Genomic DNA, 18,618 nt, shown 5'->3' with positions numbered 1-18,618 from the left:
TCATATTAGATGTGTAGTAATGGCCTAACAGTTCATGATCAGAGCTTTCAAGTGAATGAAGAAAAATGTTGAAATCCCCTCCTAGAACCCATGGGGTCTGATTAACAGTAGAATTAACCTCCTTAAGATTGAGCCAAAGTTGCCTTCGAGATATTCCATCATTGCTTCCGTAGATGGCAGAAATAAACACTGGATTATCGAGGTAAAACCCTTTAGCAGTAATACATTGTGCAAATACTTGGATAATTGACAAGTCAATTCCCTTCCTCCAAAGCAACCAGATTCTGCCATTAATGGCATGGTCATAGTTACAGCAAACATTCCAGTTTGGAAACTTAGTGTTGAGAATAGCCTCTGACTTATCCACTTTAACTCTAGTTTCCAGTAAGCAAAGAACATCTACTTTATTAAGCATGGCTCTATTAGCCACTTTATTCTGTCTTGGAGGACTGTTAAGTCCCCTTATATTCCAAAAACAGATTATCATTTGGATGGTGATTCCAATGAACACCCTTGACTTCCACCTGAGTGGCTTTTAGCTCTATCAATTTGGTCTTTCTTTCTTGATTTTAGTTCTTTTACCAAATTAGCAACTCCCAGAGAAGCTACTCTAGGTTTCCTTGGTTGATTTCCAACAATTGAATCTTCAGTAGAATTCAGAACTTTAAATAAAAATTTAGTCATAACAATATAAACCAACTTTTTTTGGGTGAATTATGGTATCCTTTGTCTACCTGTTGAATGATTTAAACAGACACTAATTTCACCGAGTCGGATAAGATCACAAAAACAACAAAACTCCCTCATCAAATATTTATTATTATTGCATTTGACAAGTCAACCACAAAATATAATTTTAATATTTTAAATAAATAAAATAACTTCAACATAAATACAACGGAAAAAACTAATAACATTACATCATTTTATGAACACATTAAAAAACACGCAATGTTCATAATAACCATGCATATTACAAACTCAAAATATTCATTAATTGTACGACTTAAGTAATAACCTAATACCAAAAATACCCCTTAAATCTAGAATTGCATTGCTTATTTGCGCACAATGTATATGCATAGATGATGCATACCTATATATAGATTTAAGTCAATCATGCCCGTTAAGCTTTCAAGGTTCAACCTGATACGACTAATTAACTTATAATAAGAAAAGTCTGGGAGATATGATTGGCTATTTGATTGTAGATACCCACAATATAGATGCAATTTTTCAACGTATGGGTGCCATTCTGTACCAACAACTCCACAACTATTGGGACCAGCGCAAGGTTTTTCGGTCGAGCATCGGCGTCACATCCCCGCCTCCCTGTTCAGTGTCCACCCACACTTATCTTTTTTTTTTCTTCCATAAATAGTTGTGTATGAGTAGTAACAGACTCGTAAATTATTTTAGAGGTGAATTCTATATGTAATAATTTATATTATAAATCTAAGATATAAAATTAAAAAAATTTGAGAAATAAAATAAAATTACCAATAAAATTTTTAAAAAGCAATCGCTTCCACTTGTCGCCTCAATCTATCACGAATTATATAGCTATTATCTTCAAAGGTGGACCGTTGAGAAGGCGGAAGTAACTTCAAGTTAAGATTAAAAAGTGACGATGAAGCTTTAACTTACACCAACAGTAAAACGTCGGGCTTAGCATTCGAAAGATTTCAGACAACGCACAAAAACACCCAACATCCCTCTTGTGCAGAACTTGCCCGAATTTGTGTCGGTCTTTTCACCGGATGGTCCGCGTAGTTATAAAAAACAAAATGTTACAAAGGAAAAATAGAAGCGTTGTGCGTCGGTGGAAGTTTTGAAAAGGACAAGTTTGTGGATAACGGCAGCGTAGCTCTTATGTCCCACATGGAAGAACATGCGCTTCCATTTCAACCCCACACTCGGACACAGTCTTTACGCCACCAAATACCTCTACTTACAGTATTCAATATTCTTGGCTAATTATGTACCCATAGTCATTTTCAATTAACCACCGTCTCCTTTTACTTTTATTACTTTTACTTAACCGGTGTATTGGTAAACATTTAACGATTCAAAAATAACTTTAAAGCAAATAATAGGTTGCTATATTACATTTGGGTAAAATACACCCTAGCTCACTCAATTATAAGTATAGTTACAAACAAGTCACTTTTTTAAAAGGTTATAATTTACTCACTCAATTAAAATATTATTACAAATATGTCAATGGTTGTTAAATTTTATATGGAATAGTAATGGGGTATGATATAATAATAATTTCACTTCTAAAAAATTATACATTCTGTCAATTTGATCCTAATAGAATATGAAAGATTAAATTTATTATATTATTTTAAATTAGGATAAAAATAATTGAATGTATAAATTTTGATGACTAAAAAATTTTTATAATAGATCACATTAGATGTATGTTTCGATTTTAATAACGAAGTAATATGTTTGCAACGATATTTTAATCGAGCGAGTAAATTATAACTTTTAGAAGAAGAAAAAAGTGACCCATTTGTAACCAAACTAATAATTGAGTGAGCATGAGGTGTATTTTACCCATAACATTTATATTGTAAATTGTAAGTGAGAAATGAAACAAGTAGAAGACAAAAGTAGAAAAAAATTCCCGCGCGTGAATCTCGCTATCTCATCCCCACCACCCGTACCCATACCAAACCTCCCCTTGTTTCCTATAAGAGATAAAACTTCTTTCCGATTCTTCTCTTCACCCATCCCTTCTATATACTCTGCAACTCTCTTTTTTATCATTCAAAGCTCCTGGTTGGATTCTCTACATTTCCAGTTTCATTCTAACAATTCAGATCTCTGCACCAATCAATCATCGGGCTGATAAGGTTCGTGTTTATCTTCAATTTTTATCCAATTCAAGGATCTTTAGAGTTTAGATTCTTTTCTTGTTGATCTTTGTTCAAATTCCGTCAATTCATCCCAATTTTGGATGCACATTCTTGTTCGTTTCTTTCTTCTTTGCCTGATTTCGTGATTCTATATCAGAGCCATGTCTGAACCCCCAGTGAAACCGGTTCTCCAAAAGCCTCCCGGATACAAAAACCCAAACGCCCCGGCCGGTCCCCGTGGGTTTAGACCACCGCCACGGAAACCGATTCTCCCGCCATCTTTTCATCCCAAGAAAAGAAAGACTAATTATGGTCGTGCTTGTTGTTGTTTTTTCTGCATCTTCTTTTTGATCTTCCTTCTCCTCATTATCATTTCCGCCGCCGCTTTCTACCTCTGGTTCGACCCGAAACTACCCGGATTCCACGTCCAATCGTTCCGGATCTCCCGATTTAACGTCACCAAAAGACCCGACGGAACCTACCTCGATGCCAAAACGACGACGAGACTCGAAGTGAAGAACCCAAATGGAAAGATGACTTTCTATTACGGGAACACGGAGGTTGATGTCACCGTGGGGGAAGGTGGGTACGAGACCGATTTGGGAACGACGAAGGTGCCGGAGTTCATTATGCGGAAAAAGAGCACGAGGAGTTTGAGGGTAGAAACAAAGGTGAGTAACAAGCTAGTGGTCGACGAGGTTGGGAACAAGCTCAAGGTTCGGTACCGAAGCAAAAGTTTAAAGGTGAACGTGGAGGCTCGGACGAAAGTTGGAGTGGGCGTGGCAGGGTTGAAGATCGGCATGGTCGGGGTGACCGTTAAGTGCGACGGGATGTCCAAGAAACAACTTGACGGCGGTGACATGCCCAAATGCGTGATCAACACGTTAAAATGGTAAGACAAACAAATACTAGGCTTGTTTTTTTGCATGGTGGATGAGAATGTGTTCCCTTTGGGTTATTATTCTGTCATTTTTGTCATCAAGTTTCCTTTGATTCCCCAAATGATTAGATCTGTGTTCCAATGTATGTGGTTGCAGGCTTAACATTCACTGAAACAGATCGGATGGTAAAAAGGACTGGTTGATTTGATGGATTGGGACATTTTGTATCCACATTGGATTGGAGCAGTTAGGTTCGGCTTTCATTTTTCTTTACATATAATAAATAATTACTATTTATTCACACATTACATTATACTTGTGGAAAATCAAAGGGGGGAGATACCATTCCCACGTCAAAGAGTCATCCATCGTCCATAATATATCACATGGTAAGAGCCATAACGTGTCTGGGACTTTATCTTATTGTATCTGTATTAATTATTTGATTATTGGTGGTTGTTTCTTTTACTATTTTAGAGAACAAACAGAGAGATTAAATTAAGGTGGTGTGGGTCTTTAAGGAAAATAAGATGTCATGTTGAGATGAAAGTCGATATTAAAATGACTCTGGTGTATATGACTGTCTCGTAAAGTAAGGATAAAGCATAGAAAGATATAGGGTATCTGCTTTGTGTCTTAGAGAAAATGATTGCCATTTTTCTTCTTCAATTAATGGATATTGCATTCAAATTCATGGTATTTTCTATCTCATTTCACATCGACAGTCCAAGGATGCTCTTATGTAATACTGCATTGGGTATTTTTTGTATATATTTTTTTATTAATATGGTAAAAAATAATAAAGTAATTAAAATTGACATTTCAATAAGAAAAAATAATTGATATCAATTTAATAGTTCATTATTGTTTTATTATATTTAACCAATTTGATAATAAAAAAAACTGAAGGTTAAAATAAACGCTATACACAATTTGAAAACTAAAATAACTGAACTTATAAAACTGAGGTGTCAAAACATCATTCTTCCTAAAAGACAAAGCAATTGCAGTTACTTATGTTGCCTTATAGCTATAGGGATTGCAGTATGACCCGAAGCCGACGGGGAAACCCGAAATCCGGTTAAGTTCGGGTCGAGTTGAATGATATCGGGTCAGGTTGGGTACCAGAGATTTTTTTCGAGGATTTTTTCGGGTTGGGTTCGGGGCAAGGTATCCCCGACCCGCCCTGATTATATATATATATATAATTTTTTATATTTTTATATTAATTATATATATAATATTTTATATTTTTTTATTAATTATATATAAAATATTTTCGGGTTCGGGTTTGGGTATAATATTTTGGGTCGGATTCGGGGATGGGGCAAAAAAAATCCCCGACGGGGCGTCCCGATAAAAAAACCCGTCGGGAATCGGGTCGGAGTCGAGGACGGGGATTCATTTTGCGTTCGGGAGCGAGCAAAACCCGACCCGTTTCCATTCCTAATAGCTACTTTCAAAAAAAATGTTGCCTTATAGCGAATGAGCACAAAGATTAGTATTTTAGCACTTAGCTGTCATATTTTTCTTTTATAGAAATTGTCATATGTAAGGAGCAAAAGTTTAATTTAAAATCAAATTTAAGGAAAGATATAATCGAAAATATTTAAAAAAATAAATTTAATATTTTTAATTAAACATAATCTAAAGTATTAATTTTTTAATATTTACTTAACTTAAATTGTTATTTTTTTAATATTTTCAGTTGACAATCGAAAATATTATATTTTCCATAACATTTTCGGTTTCAATCGAAAATGTTAAAAAATTAACATGATAACATTTTCGGTTTCTACTGAAAATATTAAAAATTTATATTTTAAGTTACGCTCAACTGAAAATATTTTTTTTAATATCTTCGGTTGTACCTTTTCTTGACCTTATTCAGTTACAATTTTTCTTAATTTTAAATTATGCTATCTACCGCTAGATTATTATTGTTTGGGTAAAAACATTCGCAAGTGACATGGAAACAATAAAAGCCCAAGAGGCCACCATCTCAGGTTTAGAAATAAACAAAACATCGTGTGTTTTAAGTTTGTGTTGGCAAATGAGAATTTCAGGGTTTCTACTTGTTTACTTGCACTCAATTCAATGCCAACATAAAAAAGCATGTCCTTGCTTTTTGTTAATTAACATTGAACTATTCCTACACGTCCTACCAGTGGCTGTGGATCTGTACTAAAAACGTCCTACACCCATTACATTCTAAAATCAAAACCCATTGCTTGTCTGCAAATCAAAATGTTCACTGCTCAATGTCGATGCAACAACCGACACTTCTAACCGCCCTGTCCACTCCTCACCAGGTTTCAATGTCACCGGCTTCTCAATTGCTGCTCCGTTCACGCATAGCATCTGTTTGTAGTCTACGTCTCCAAGATCTACCATTGATTTTGATTTCTTCTCCCATGGATTCCATACCACTGTTAACAACAGAATCACAATCTTTTTGTTATTTGTTTAGAAATTGACCGAGCATACACTCCTTTATGAAAAATCTTCATAGCTTGTCTCCTAAAAACATCCTTAAAAGTACTTGCTTACCGGCATCGGATAGTCCCTCCTTCCTGATAACATACGTTCTTTTCCTTTCGTGATCAAGTACCGCAACTACGTTTGGAGTACTGAGATAAACTCGATCCACCTGTCACTCCATTTAAAGAACATTTAAATTGTCATCGTTTAAAACTCGCCTTGCAGAATTCTCGCAAGACAAATGGCTTTGAGCATGATAGATTGTATTCCGAGGCAAACATGAACAAAGTCCTAATGCCAGAATTGCTATACCATGTTTGAAATGTTTCAATTTTCCCTAACCCAAAGGACAGTCTTAGTAGCTCTAGAGACCACAAAAACATACGTATTTGGACACTTCAAAGGAATAGAAAACTCGTGTACCTCGGACTCAAATGTTATAGCATCTCCTTGCTCGGTAAAACGTTCTTTTTGGCAAAGGTTGTCTAGGTAGTCAAGTGTCTCCAGCCCTTCAATCCTCACTTCACTGTGGACAAAGTTATGTTCATGTCAAATCCAGAAAGAACTTCTACGCGATAAAAACGGAAATTGTTTGTCAAATACAATAACACTCTAAATATACCTGACGTCGGAAACTGACAAATATGTATGATACGCAAAAGAGAAACCAAATGGCTTCCCATTGACATTCCTAATTCGTGATAATAATGTCAGACTTCCATCTGCTGCAAGCGATACTCTCAGGCGAAACTCAAAGCTGAAACGGGAAAAGAAAAGAAAATCAGCAACATATACACACCTCCAATAGATTTTTTTCAATTAAATCAACAAAGGAATTAAATATCCGAGTTCTTACCTATGTGGCCAGCATTTGAGATCTTCTTCAGACGGTTTAAGCAACAGGTCAATGAAGGATTTGCCATGGGAATCATTTGGACTCAGAGGTGAAGGATTTTCATCAATTGTCCAAATCTTATTCCTTGCAAATCCATGTTGCTCGAGCGACCCGCAGTTGCCGAACTTAACAAGCGTCCAAATGAATAACTCCAATAAGCAACAACGAATAAAATTCCATACAAGTAAATTAACCAAATGACAGAAAAGAAAAGAAAAAAGACTACCTGTGGGAAACAAATAGGGATTCCTCCTCGCACAGCTTTCGGGGGCTTAAAATTCGCCTAAGATTCATTATACAAAACATGAATCAGTTTCCGGATTCCCGTTTCACCAGGACAGAACAGTTTAACTCATGAAATGTATAGCCATAAATTGAGCCGGTTTCTCAGACAACTTATATAGAAATTAAACATCCTTCCCCTACCTTACTACTGCTAAACAGCAGTTCTTCCCCTTGTTCATTTCTCCATGAAGTTACCCGCCCTCCATGTAAGCTAACCTGTAATATTAAAACACAAAATTAACACAAAAATCAACCAGAAATTAACACAAAAAGGGGAAAAAACAAATCAGAAATCATACCCTTGCCGAAGCTCCTCGAGGGTTCCGAAGAACAATCTTATCAATTCCATTCAAATCCTTTGTAATCTCAGTTGCAGCTCTACAATCCCATACTGCAGCCGAATGCTCCATTGTCGAAATCAAAACCCCAAAATTTCTCACAAAGGTTCCGCTTTTATTGACTCAAGAATTCTAGAATTTAACCCCCAAAAAACTATTCTCTAGAATTCTTATAAACACACCGAAATGCCGACAACAATGAATTTTGACAGGCACAGAGGTCAGACCGAGAAGCTCATTAACAACACTTATCTTGTCACAAACCTCTGATCTCGTGAACTTAAAGCAAAAAACTAACTACCAAACTTCAAAAATTCCCGGTCTATGCTAACAATTACGGTTCAGATCTAAAGATCCTTACTTTTTTTTTTGCTCAAAACCAATTTTTTTGCTCAAAACCAAATTACTGCATGCTAAAATGACTGACATTGAAACCCTAAGGACTCAAAGATATAAACAGGGCCCAGATTCATAAACAAATCATGATCAAAATTTGTCATTTACACATCAAAACAAGACAACATGGGTAAGTTCCAATAAACGGTTTAAAAAAAACATGTTTAGACACTCAAACTCACAGTACTATAAACTTTTTTAACACACAAAAATAGAAGGAATAAAACCCAATTCCCAATTCAAAGAATTATGTAGAAAAAATCTAAATTTCAGAACTTTTCTTCTTTTAAACTTCAAAGCTGAAATGCTATGGGACTAATGCAATGTTTTTGTATGGAGAGAATGGGATGTTTAAATAAAGCCCTTTGCCAGAAGAAGCAATCCCATTTCCAGGTTGATTTACAACAAAAAAATTAAGGAAACAAAGAGTCAAAAACAGAGATTAATTAAGATTTACGAATGTAATTAAAAATGATTAACTAAACAGAAGACAACCTGGGGGTGGTGTTGCCTTTTGCAATGATCTAGGACATGGAGATACGAGGAGTACATGTCCTTTCCTTTGTACAAAATTAGCTGATCATATTTTCATATATATTGGGGTGAGGGGAGGTAAGGTAGTAGATGCTCCCAAAGTCAGTTTGAGAGCAACTCCCGTGAGAGACCTCCGGCAGTTAGAATTATGAATTACCCACCATTAGACTCGATTTTTTTAAATTACACTACACTTCGTTCAATTATATGTTTAGTAATAAATAGATTTTTTAAAGTTACAAATAAGATATTTAATTAAAGTATTATTATAAACATTTGTTAAATATTAATATAATATGATATAATAATAATTTGAATCTTTAATTTAATTCTAATTCAATAAATTTAATCATTCATATTTAAATTTTTTATCATTTTAGTTTTTGTTCTCCTAAAAATGTTTGCTATTCTCTCATAAATCTTATATTTTTTCTAGTAGAATAATATAATAATAACTCATTGTTGTTTTATGATAGAATGAAGTTGTCATATTTTGATCCGATGGCCTCGTTTGTTTTGATAATATAATAAAAAAATTAATGGATTTTTTTTTACTATGAAGGATTATTTTTTAAAATATTTTAAATTAAGACAAAATTAATAGAATGTATAAGCTTTGGGGGTTAAAAGTATTATTATATCACGCCACATTAGTTTTTTGTTTCAATTTTAACAATAGAATGACATGTTTATAATAAAGTTTTAATTGAGTGACATGTTTATAACTTTTTATGAAAAAAGAACATATAATTAAGTGACTTTGGGTGTAATTTACCCTATATCTTTACATTTTTCATTTCATTAAACCTTGAATAACAGACAAAGACTATGGAACAAAAATCAGTAGTAAAAAAGAAAGGCTTGATTTGATTGCAAGCTCCTTGAATTATACTCTAATAAATTATGCAACAACAAGAGTAGAGTAGACTACTCCCATAATTACATTACACTCCAAATTGCATACAAGCCTTGTTTAAAAATCCGAGTTATTTATTTATTTATAAGTAGAATAAAATAAAGTATATTTAATTATTAATAAAAATAAAAGTAAAATAAAATTCTGAATAGTTTTTTGATCCACCTAATAGAGAAGGGAACATGCGAAGGACAAAAGAAGGTGGCATCGTTGGAAGGAGCCTAGGGCTTGAAAATTTTGAAGCATGTGGGCAGCCTTAGGTTTTGGACTGTGTCTGTGCATGGATTCATGCTTTGCAATTCCCATGTGCTCCTTTCATTGTTTTATTTTTCTCTCATTTTAAAGAACGTCGACTCTGACGACGTTTCGTTTGTTTTTGGCTGAACAAGTTTGATTACTTGTTTTGTATACATTAGTTTCATAGATGTCAAATAAAACAATAAAATTTACTTCCTTTTTTTGCTTTTTATATTATAAATTTGGGAAATGCATGGGATTACTAGGACTCAAATCTTCATCTTCAACCTCAATATTCAATATACGATTATGTTAGCTATATTCTTCATTTAATATTATGAGCGATTATAAAGTAATATTTGTTCATAATTTTTTCTAACCATTGACAACACACTCTTTGCAGACGTAGCTGTTCAAATCTAGGACCTTAAGAGATAACAACACTTCTTTTAACCAATGAGGTTACTCAAGGGGTTCACATTGACTATAATTTTATATAAATATAATAAAAGAAAATGTTTAATTACCTTAATTTTTTTAATAGAAACGACTAGTTTTATTGAACAACGAGAAAATATCCAAAATGACAATGAAAGGCTTACAATTATAAACGTAAATCAAACACATAATTAGGAAATTTTCTTATAACCATTACAAAATAAATTAGTCAACTGAGATCAAACAAGGATCATACAAGAAAAAAAGTACAAACCCAACAAAAGACTCGAACAAAATATTGATTCGAACATATCTGATTGTATCGTAAATGAACCACAATAGGGGATGAACTATTGAAAGACTATCGACAAACGTAAATTAGAATCGAGCGTCGTGAGACAATTATCTCTGATGATAAACCACATATTCAAATCTATTTTGATAGTCCAAAGCATGAAAGATCAATATGATAATAAATAAGTGTTATCTTGATCAGTTAAAACGATGTGAAATCTAATCCTAAGAAAATTAAACAAAAAGAACGGCGAAATGATTGATAAAAAAACATGCTAAAAGTAAAAAATAAGTGCTATAAAAATAGAGAAATATGTGTTGTAAAAACCGAATTATTAAAATTTAAGATATGTATAAAAAAGATATACGAGTGACAAACAATCCTAAACTGATGTCGCCGTTTATTAACAAAGATAAAAGAAATGAGCAAGCATTCTGCTCAAAAGTTTTAAGAGAGAATGTAAATTTTCTTATTAATTATCTTAATTTTAAAATTGAGTAAACTAATTGATATTTTAGAGTAATAAAGATTAATGTCATTTATATTTTATCATTGTTTGTTAACGTGATACATGTCTTGCAACATGTCTCGTTCATGTACTTTATTTCTATATTTTACTTGGATTTGGAGATAGGGAACCAACCAATCATACCCCTAACCCTGTCCACGTGTCCTTCATCTTCTTCACTGTTTCTTGTACAGCAACTCCATTCTTTGTTCTTTTATCGCCAAGGATAGGATTTGCTAGCGTTGCAAGCGCCACATATTTCCAGAACAGCGCAAATTAATTTTTAGAAATGGCGGCAGCTGCATCAGCATCATCCTCCATGGTGGCCACCGCCGTTTTTGGTTCCACGTTTTCCGACCGTGGTTAGAACTACCCGCTGCAGTGCCTTGCCGCCCCTCCCCCCTCGCGTTTCCCCCGCTTCCTTTTCCTCTTCCGTTAAGCTAATTCCAGGTAATCTGCTGTTTAGATTACCGTCCAGCTCAGTTGGTAGAAATTTTGTGATCGTTAGATCGAGTCCGGTCAATTTATAATTCTGACTGTCGGAAGTATTCTACGAAAATTATTCTCAACTAGACTTGGGCATATTACTATCTTACCTCCCCTCACCCCATTACATATGAAATGAGAATAACGTCAGTTAATTTTTTTCCTTTGCCCTATTTGAAAAATTAAACATTTTTTTTTATTTCGAAAAAATAGTATCAACATCTTGTAGCCTGGAAATTGGAGTTGAGTTTTCAATACATGGGATAGAGAAAACATTGGCATACATTGTGAGTTCCAAGTCTCAAACAATCTCTTTTTCTTTCTTCACAAATTGCTTACAGGGAGAACTTTAGATAAACGGTTTTATTGTTCTTTCTTCCTAATGCATTCAGCATAAATAAGCCTTGCATTCTGTTTTGTTTTGTTTTGTTTTGTTTTGGTTGTTCCCGTCTTTCTTTCTTCTTCCATATATGTATGCCTTTGCTTATTATTTAAATCCTAGTCCACTTTTGGATTCCCTAAACAGAATCCAAACGGTTTTCTCTGCTTCAGACAAAAGCCTCAGAGGAGACCTCTGTTGATGCTGGGGACCTTTTCACTGACTTGAAGGAGAAGGTAAGAAAATGGATTTATTACTTAACTATCATCGACTCCGATCTTTCCGTCTTCTAAATAAGCCAATTCTCGATCAAGTTTTTAATCCGACTGGAGCACCCTTAAAAGGTTGCATCTTTTAGCTCTAATTTGAACTTCAAAATCTTGCTTTAAAGGCTTCTTAGTGCTGAACTGACTTGGCTTTCTTCCCATGTTTACTAGTGGGATAAAGTTGAGAACAAGTCCACAGTTCTTCTTTATGGTGGTGGGGCTATAGTTTCTGTTTGGCTATCATCCATTCTCGTTGGTGCCATTAACTCGGTCCCTTTGGTAAGTGAACTCTTAACACTACAATTCAGCACTCTTAAGACGGGGGACTATACTCGGCAAATGAATTCGCTACAATGTATTATCTCTTTCGATTAAGTTGCTTATCCAATCTGAAACAATTTTCTGTGCTAACCAGCTTCCAAAGATAATGGAGTTGGTAGGACTTGGATACACAGAATGGTTTATCTACAGATACCTTCTCTTCAAGGTAAGAGATTCACTTCGACTATAGGGTCTCATGAATCTTAATAGCTCATAGTCTTGTTCTTTTTGGGTGAGCCATCCTGCATCAATCATCATTCATATGCCTCAAAGAGTTAAATTGACATTCTAAGAAAGAACTTGCAAGTGCATGAAGAGAGAAGTTTGAAAGTAGCTTACTTTACAACTGAAATCTTAAGATTTTCAGGCTATTTCCACAGTGCTAACACCAGATGCTTATTTCCTCAGTCAAGAAGGAAAGAACTAGCCACGGATATCGAGGCACTGAAGAGTAAGATTGCTGGAATTGAATAGATGCACAGCAATGGCATGTTCATATATTCGGTATTATTATCTTTTTGGTCCTTTCTGTAACATGTGAAAGAGACATCTATATCCTGTAATTATAAGATTGCCTTGTATGAATCCTTGTCACCTTTTTATTTTGTCTGCTCATGGATTGATGCTCTTTCGATTTGATCTGTGTCGCTATAATTTCCGTCTATAAATATATACACACAACAATGCGATATATTTCCTTTTCCAGTATTGACGCCAGACAGAATAGTGATTATCCTGTAGGCTAGCTCCGACAGACGATTCACAAGAGAAAATTCGCCCAAAAATCAGAGAAAAAGTCTCTAGGGTTTAATAAAATATTATAAAATCAAAAACTATCAAAAAGCAGTCCACAAGCCGGACTGTTATAGCAAACAAATCGTCTTTATTCGAATTTTGCCAAAAATAGCAAAATCCCGAAAATCACTCTAAATTGAAATTCGAAATAAAATAAGCAATCTCCCAAAAATCCGGCCTAAATCGGATTTAAATTGACTTCCTAATTAACAATCGAAATATTACCATAAATAGTAAAAAATAACTAAATCTAGTGATTCGGAGGGGAAAACGGCAGAATTTGAGGTTGAAAAAAAGGCCACATGGAGCGTAGCTCGTGGAGAGCGTGCGCGTCGAAAAGAGCTTTCCGGATTGGGGTCTTATGCGCGATTCTGACACCAGTAGCCAAAGTTATGGCCAAAAGATTGAAACATACTCAAAACGACCCCAATGAGGAACATGTCACAATCAATTCCCGCCTTTGCGCTGATCTGCCAACTCATGGTATCTCAGCGCCATCAACGTGCAATCTGACAGCTCAGCATCATCTGTCTCGGATCCCCCTGCATCAGTCACCCCGGGTTGGAAAGAACTCGTCCTCGAGTTCAGAGTAGTGTCATCAGGATCCACAAAACAATGACTCAGGTGCTTCACATTAAAGACATCAGAAGTCTTCAAGTGACTGGGAAGTCGCAACCTGTAAGCATTATCATTGATCTTCTACACGACCTCACAAGGTCCAATCTTCCGATCCTTAAGCTTATTATACTCACCAACAGGAAAACGATCATGAGTTAATACAGCCCAAACAAAATCACCAACATCAAAAAGTACCTGACGACGATGATTGTCAACCCGAGTCTTGTACTTGGTATTGCTCTCATGAATGGTCTGTTTCACCTGCTCATGGATACCCCGAAGATATTTTGCCATCTCATCTGCTTTAGGACTGAAACGTCCTATACGTGGAATAGGGGCTAAGTCCAACACCCCGGATGGGTTCTGACCATAGACAATCTCAAATGGGCTTAAACCTGTGGTTCTGTTTTTTGATCTGTTGTAGGCAAATTCTGCCTGAGGCAATGCCAAATCCCACTGCTTCGGCTTCGTTCCTGCCAAACACCTTAAAAGGTTTCCCAAACTTCGGTTCACCACCTCAGTCTGGCCATCCGTCTGGGGGTGGTAGGCGCTACTGAAATTCAACTGCGTTCCCAGTTTCCCCCATAGGCTCTTCCAGAAATGACTGATGAACTTAGTATCACGATCTGAAGTGATGGATCGAGGAACACCATGTAAACGCACAATCTCCTTGAAATAGAGATGGGCAATCCGGTCAGCATCCATAGTCTTTCTGCAGGCTACAAAATGAGCCATCTTGGAAAACCTGTCAACCACAACAAAGATAGAATTAGAGGCCCTTTGGGTGCGGGGTAAGCCTAGTACAAAATCCATGCTGACATCGAACCAAGGAGCTTCAGGAACAGGTAAGGGAGTGTACAATCCCGCATTGGTGAGAACTCCCTTAGACCGCTGGCACACATAACAACGGTCCACATAATGGGCCACATCACTAGTCAACTTGGGCCAATAAAATTCAGAAGAGATAAGGGCCAATGTCTTATCTCGGCCAAAGTGTCCCTCATTATGGAGTTCACTTATAATTTGCTGCCTCAATGAACAATCTGGAATGCACAATTGTAATCCACGAAACAGATACCCATTATGCAAAACAAAATCATGACGGTGACCCTCAGTTACCTCCTGAAATATCCTTCCAAAGGAAGGATCAGCTGCATACATATCTGTGAACGTCTCAAATACTGCAACTTTAGTACTCATGGTGGTGAGAAGTAAGGTACGACGGCTCAGGGCATCTGCGACGCGGTTCAAACTCCCTGCTTGGTGCCTCAGCGTAAAGTGAATTCTTGCAAGTATGCTACCCACTTGGCATGACGTCTACTCAGCTTGTGTTGGCCATTGATGTACTTCAAGGCCTCATGATCGGTAAACAGAATAAACTCCTTCTGTACTAGGTAGTGACGCCAATGCTTCAGGGACTGAACTATGGCATAGAACTCCAGATCATAAGTGGAATAATTTTTCTTTGATCCCGATAGCTTCTCACTGAAAAAAGCAACCGGATGACCTGCCTGACTCAGAACACCACCAATGCCAACGCCAGATGCATCACAATTTACCTCGAACACTTTGTCAAAATCTGGAAGTGCCAAAACTGGAGCCTCGGTCATCTTCTGCTTGACCAGTTGAAAACTGGCCTCTGCCTCCTCAGACCACTGGAAATCACACCCCTTGAGGCACTCTGTGATAGGGGCGATCAAAGTACTGAAATTTCTAATGAATCGACGGTAAAAAGACGCCAAGCCATAGAAACTTCGGATGTCATGTAAGGTTCTTGGTCTGGGCCACTCCAAGACTGCATCTATCTTTGACTGATCTGCATGAACACCATCAGTAGACACAACAAAACCAAGAAAAGTCACAGAAGTAGTGAAGAAAGAACACTTCTTTTGATTGACAAACAAGCACTCCGTTTTCAGCATCTCAAAAACAGCACGGAGGTGATCGAAGTGTGAAGTCCATGTCGGACTATAAACGAGGATATCATCGAAGTAAACTACAACAAATTTCCCCATAAAAGGCCGCAAGACCTGATGCATAAATCTCATGAATGTACTGGGCGCATTGGATAACCCAAAAGGCATGACCATCCACTCATACAACCCTTGTGGCGTTTTAAACGCCGTCTTCCACTCATCTCCAGGCCTTATTCTGATTTGGTGGTAACCGCTCTTAAGGTCAATTTTTGAGAAGATCTTAGAACCAGATAGCTGATCCAACATATCATCTAGACGGGGAATTGGAAACGGTACTTCACTGTAATTCTGTTGATCGCTCGGCTGTCAACACACATACGCCAAGAACCATCTTTCTTTGGCACTAACAGAGCAGGGACTGCACATGGGCTCATACTCTCTCGGATATAGCCCCTCTCCAACAACTCTTCCACCTGTCGCTGCAACTCTTCGGCCTCCTTGGGACTGAGGCGATATGCTGGTCGATTTGGAAAACTTGACCCAGGAACAAGGTCAATTTGATGCTGAATATCCCTCATAGGTGGTAGTCCAGGAGGAAGATCCTCTGGCATCAAGTTAGAGAATTCTTCTAGCAACCGCTGCACCTCTATGGTAAATCTGTATCCACGTCTACTGCATTGTTCTCGCAAGGTAGCAAGGCATAGACCACGTCGCCATGCTCAATCTCATCTAAAAACCTGGACATAGAAAGCAGATTAGTATTATGGGTTACTGGGGTAGGAGTAAGTCCTTCCCGCCGGGGTGCCAACACAATCTTTTTTCCCTTGATGCTAAGGGAATATGTATTCTTCCGTCCATCATGAATGACACTGCGATCATACTGCCAAGGTCGACCCAACAATATATGACACGCATCCATAGACACAACATCACACCAGGCATTATCAAAATATTTTCTACCAATTGAAAAAGACACGAGGCATCGCCTATCAACTGTTACCCCACTGTCTTTATTTAGCCATGACAACTTGTATGGCTTAGGATGACGGTCCGTCTTCAACTGCAATTTCTGGACAACCTCCTCGGGCACTACATTCTCACAACTGCCGCTGTCAATGATCATTTTGCAGACTTTATCTGCAACTGTGCAAGTCGTGTGGAAAATATTGGTTCTCAACCAATCGTCCCCTGAATCGCCCTTGGGGGTAAGTAGACTCTTGCGAACGACCAGAGTCTCATGACCATCTCCATACAGCACATCATCAGTCTCATCATCGTCATACACGGGTTCGCCAATCTCCTCAGTCTCGTCTTCCACGTTTTCCTCAATCAACAAATTTTTGCCCTTTGACTAGCAGGCTTCCTGCAATCAGTCGCCCTATGCCCTTGTTCACCACAACGAAAACATCTAATAGTAGGGTTAGAATTACCCTGCGGTGGCTGCTGAGCAGGACGGGACTCTTCTGGTCGACTGTTGTGATCGCTCCTGATCACTGGTCTCCTGTTTTGCTGTTTTTCAACAGCAAGTGCACGCTGGTATGCTTCCGAAACACTCCACAATGAATGAAGGCTGAGGACATCTTGCAAGGGCTGGCGTAAACCCCCCAAATATCGCGCCACCATCTGCTCCTCCGTCTCAGATAAATCGTTCCGGGCGACCAATTGGTAAAACTCCTCCGTGTAATCATCGACTGATCGCGCGCCCTGCCTCAACGCATGAAGTCGCTGAAATAAGGTTTGCGTGTAGCCGAAGGGAAGGAAGTGGCCCTTCATCTTCTTTTTCATCTTCTCCCAATCAGTGATCTTGGCTTTGCCCTGTCTTTCTCGTGAACGTCGTAACTGTTCCCACCACGCAGATGCTCTGCCCTTGAGTTTGATGGCGATCAGTTTCACTTTCACACAATCGGGGACTTTCTTATATTCAAAAATACGCTCCACTTCATTAATCCAATCCACGAATCCCTCGGCCTGTAACGTACCAGAAAACTCAAGGAGATCGACCCGAAAATCGAGGTCTCCATGACGCTCCTCCCGACCACGGTGCTCCCGAAATCCTGCGCCCCGAAATCCTGCGCGATTGTGATATGGGTTTTCGAAAGTGGAATTGGTATCGTGATCAGAGGCCTCACGATCCTCGAAATCCTGCGCCGTCAGGCACTGGGTTAATTCTGCGACTTGCCTATGCAAATCCGCAATCATCACATCCTGAACGCTGCGATCACGGCGTTGGGCTTCCTCATTCGGAACCTGCTCACGACGACCACGACCACGACCTCCAGCAATTGAAACTGGTGAAATTTCCCAAGAAGATGTTGAAGCTCTGACACCAACTGACGCCAGACAGAATAGTGATTATCCTGTAGGCTAGCTCCGACAGACGATTCACAAGAGAAAATTCGCCCAAAAACTAGAGAAAAAGTCTCTAGGGTTTAATAAAATATTATAAAATCAAAAACTATCAAAAAGCAGTCCACAAGCCGGACTGTTATAGCAAACAAATCGTCTTTATTCGAATTTTGCCAAAAATAGCAAAATCCCGAAAATCACTCTAAATTGAAATTCGAAATAAAATAAGCAATCTCCCAAAAATCCGGCCTAAATCGGATTTAAATTGACTTCCTAATTAACAATCGAAATATTACCATAAATAGTAAAAAATAATTAAATCTAGTGATTCGGAGGGGAAAACGGCAGAATTTGAGGTTGAAAAAAAGGCCACATGGAGCGTAGCTCGTGGAGAGCGTGCGCGTCGAAAAGAGCTTTCCG

The 18,618-nt window shown here is 37.5% G+C and overlaps 2 protein-coding genes and 1 pseudogene across 2 annotated transcripts; 2 read left to right on the top strand and 1 right to left on the bottom strand.

Moving 5' to 3' along the window:
• The first annotated feature begins 2,719 nt into the window (after positions 1 to 2,719).
• On the top strand, positions 2,720 to 4,178 carry LOC120136300 (NDR1/HIN1-like protein 6). The gene is made up of 3 exons (XM_039152371.1): positions 2,720 to 2,847; positions 2,949 to 3,759; positions 3,905 to 4,178. Exons 2-3 carry the CDS (start codon positions 3,029 to 3,031, stop codon positions 3,918 to 3,920), a joined length of 747 nt encoding a protein of 248 aa, XP_039008302.1. The 5' UTR covers positions 2,720 to 2,847; positions 2,949 to 3,028; the 3' UTR covers positions 3,921 to 4,178.
• Positions 4,179 to 5,800: 1,622 nt separating this feature from the next.
• Positions 5,801 to 8,127, bottom strand: LOC120136296 (putative glucose-6-phosphate 1-epimerase). Its single transcript, XM_039152367.1, has 9 exons — positions 7,925 to 8,127; positions 7,709 to 7,846; positions 7,551 to 7,625; positions 7,351 to 7,407; positions 7,086 to 7,249; positions 6,852 to 6,986; positions 6,653 to 6,755; positions 6,299 to 6,398; positions 5,801 to 6,177 (listed from the first exon to the last, which is right to left on the bottom strand). The coding sequence occupies exons 2-9, from the start codon at positions 7,817 to 7,819 to the stop codon at positions 5,966 to 5,968; spliced, it is 957 nt and encodes a 318-aa protein (XP_039008298.1). The 5' UTR covers positions 7,820 to 7,846; positions 7,925 to 8,127; the 3' UTR covers positions 5,801 to 5,965.
• Positions 8,128 to 11,345: 3,218 nt separating this feature from the next.
• LOC120136302 lies at positions 11,346 to 13,173 on the top strand (annotated as a pseudogene).
• Positions 13,174 to 18,618: the final 5,445 nt, after the last annotated feature.

This window comes from Hibiscus syriacus, unplaced genomic scaffold (assembly GCF_006381635.1).
Source record: "Hibiscus syriacus cultivar Baekdansim isolate YM2019G1 unplaced genomic scaffold, ASM638163v2 tig00110622_pilon, whole genome shotgun sequence".
In the NCBI taxonomy this organism is placed as follows: Eukaryota; Viridiplantae; Streptophyta; class Magnoliopsida; order Malvales; family Malvaceae; genus Hibiscus; species Hibiscus syriacus.
The sequence above is the reverse complement of the archived record's forward strand: the minus strand, read 5'-3'. Positions and strand labels throughout refer to the sequence as shown.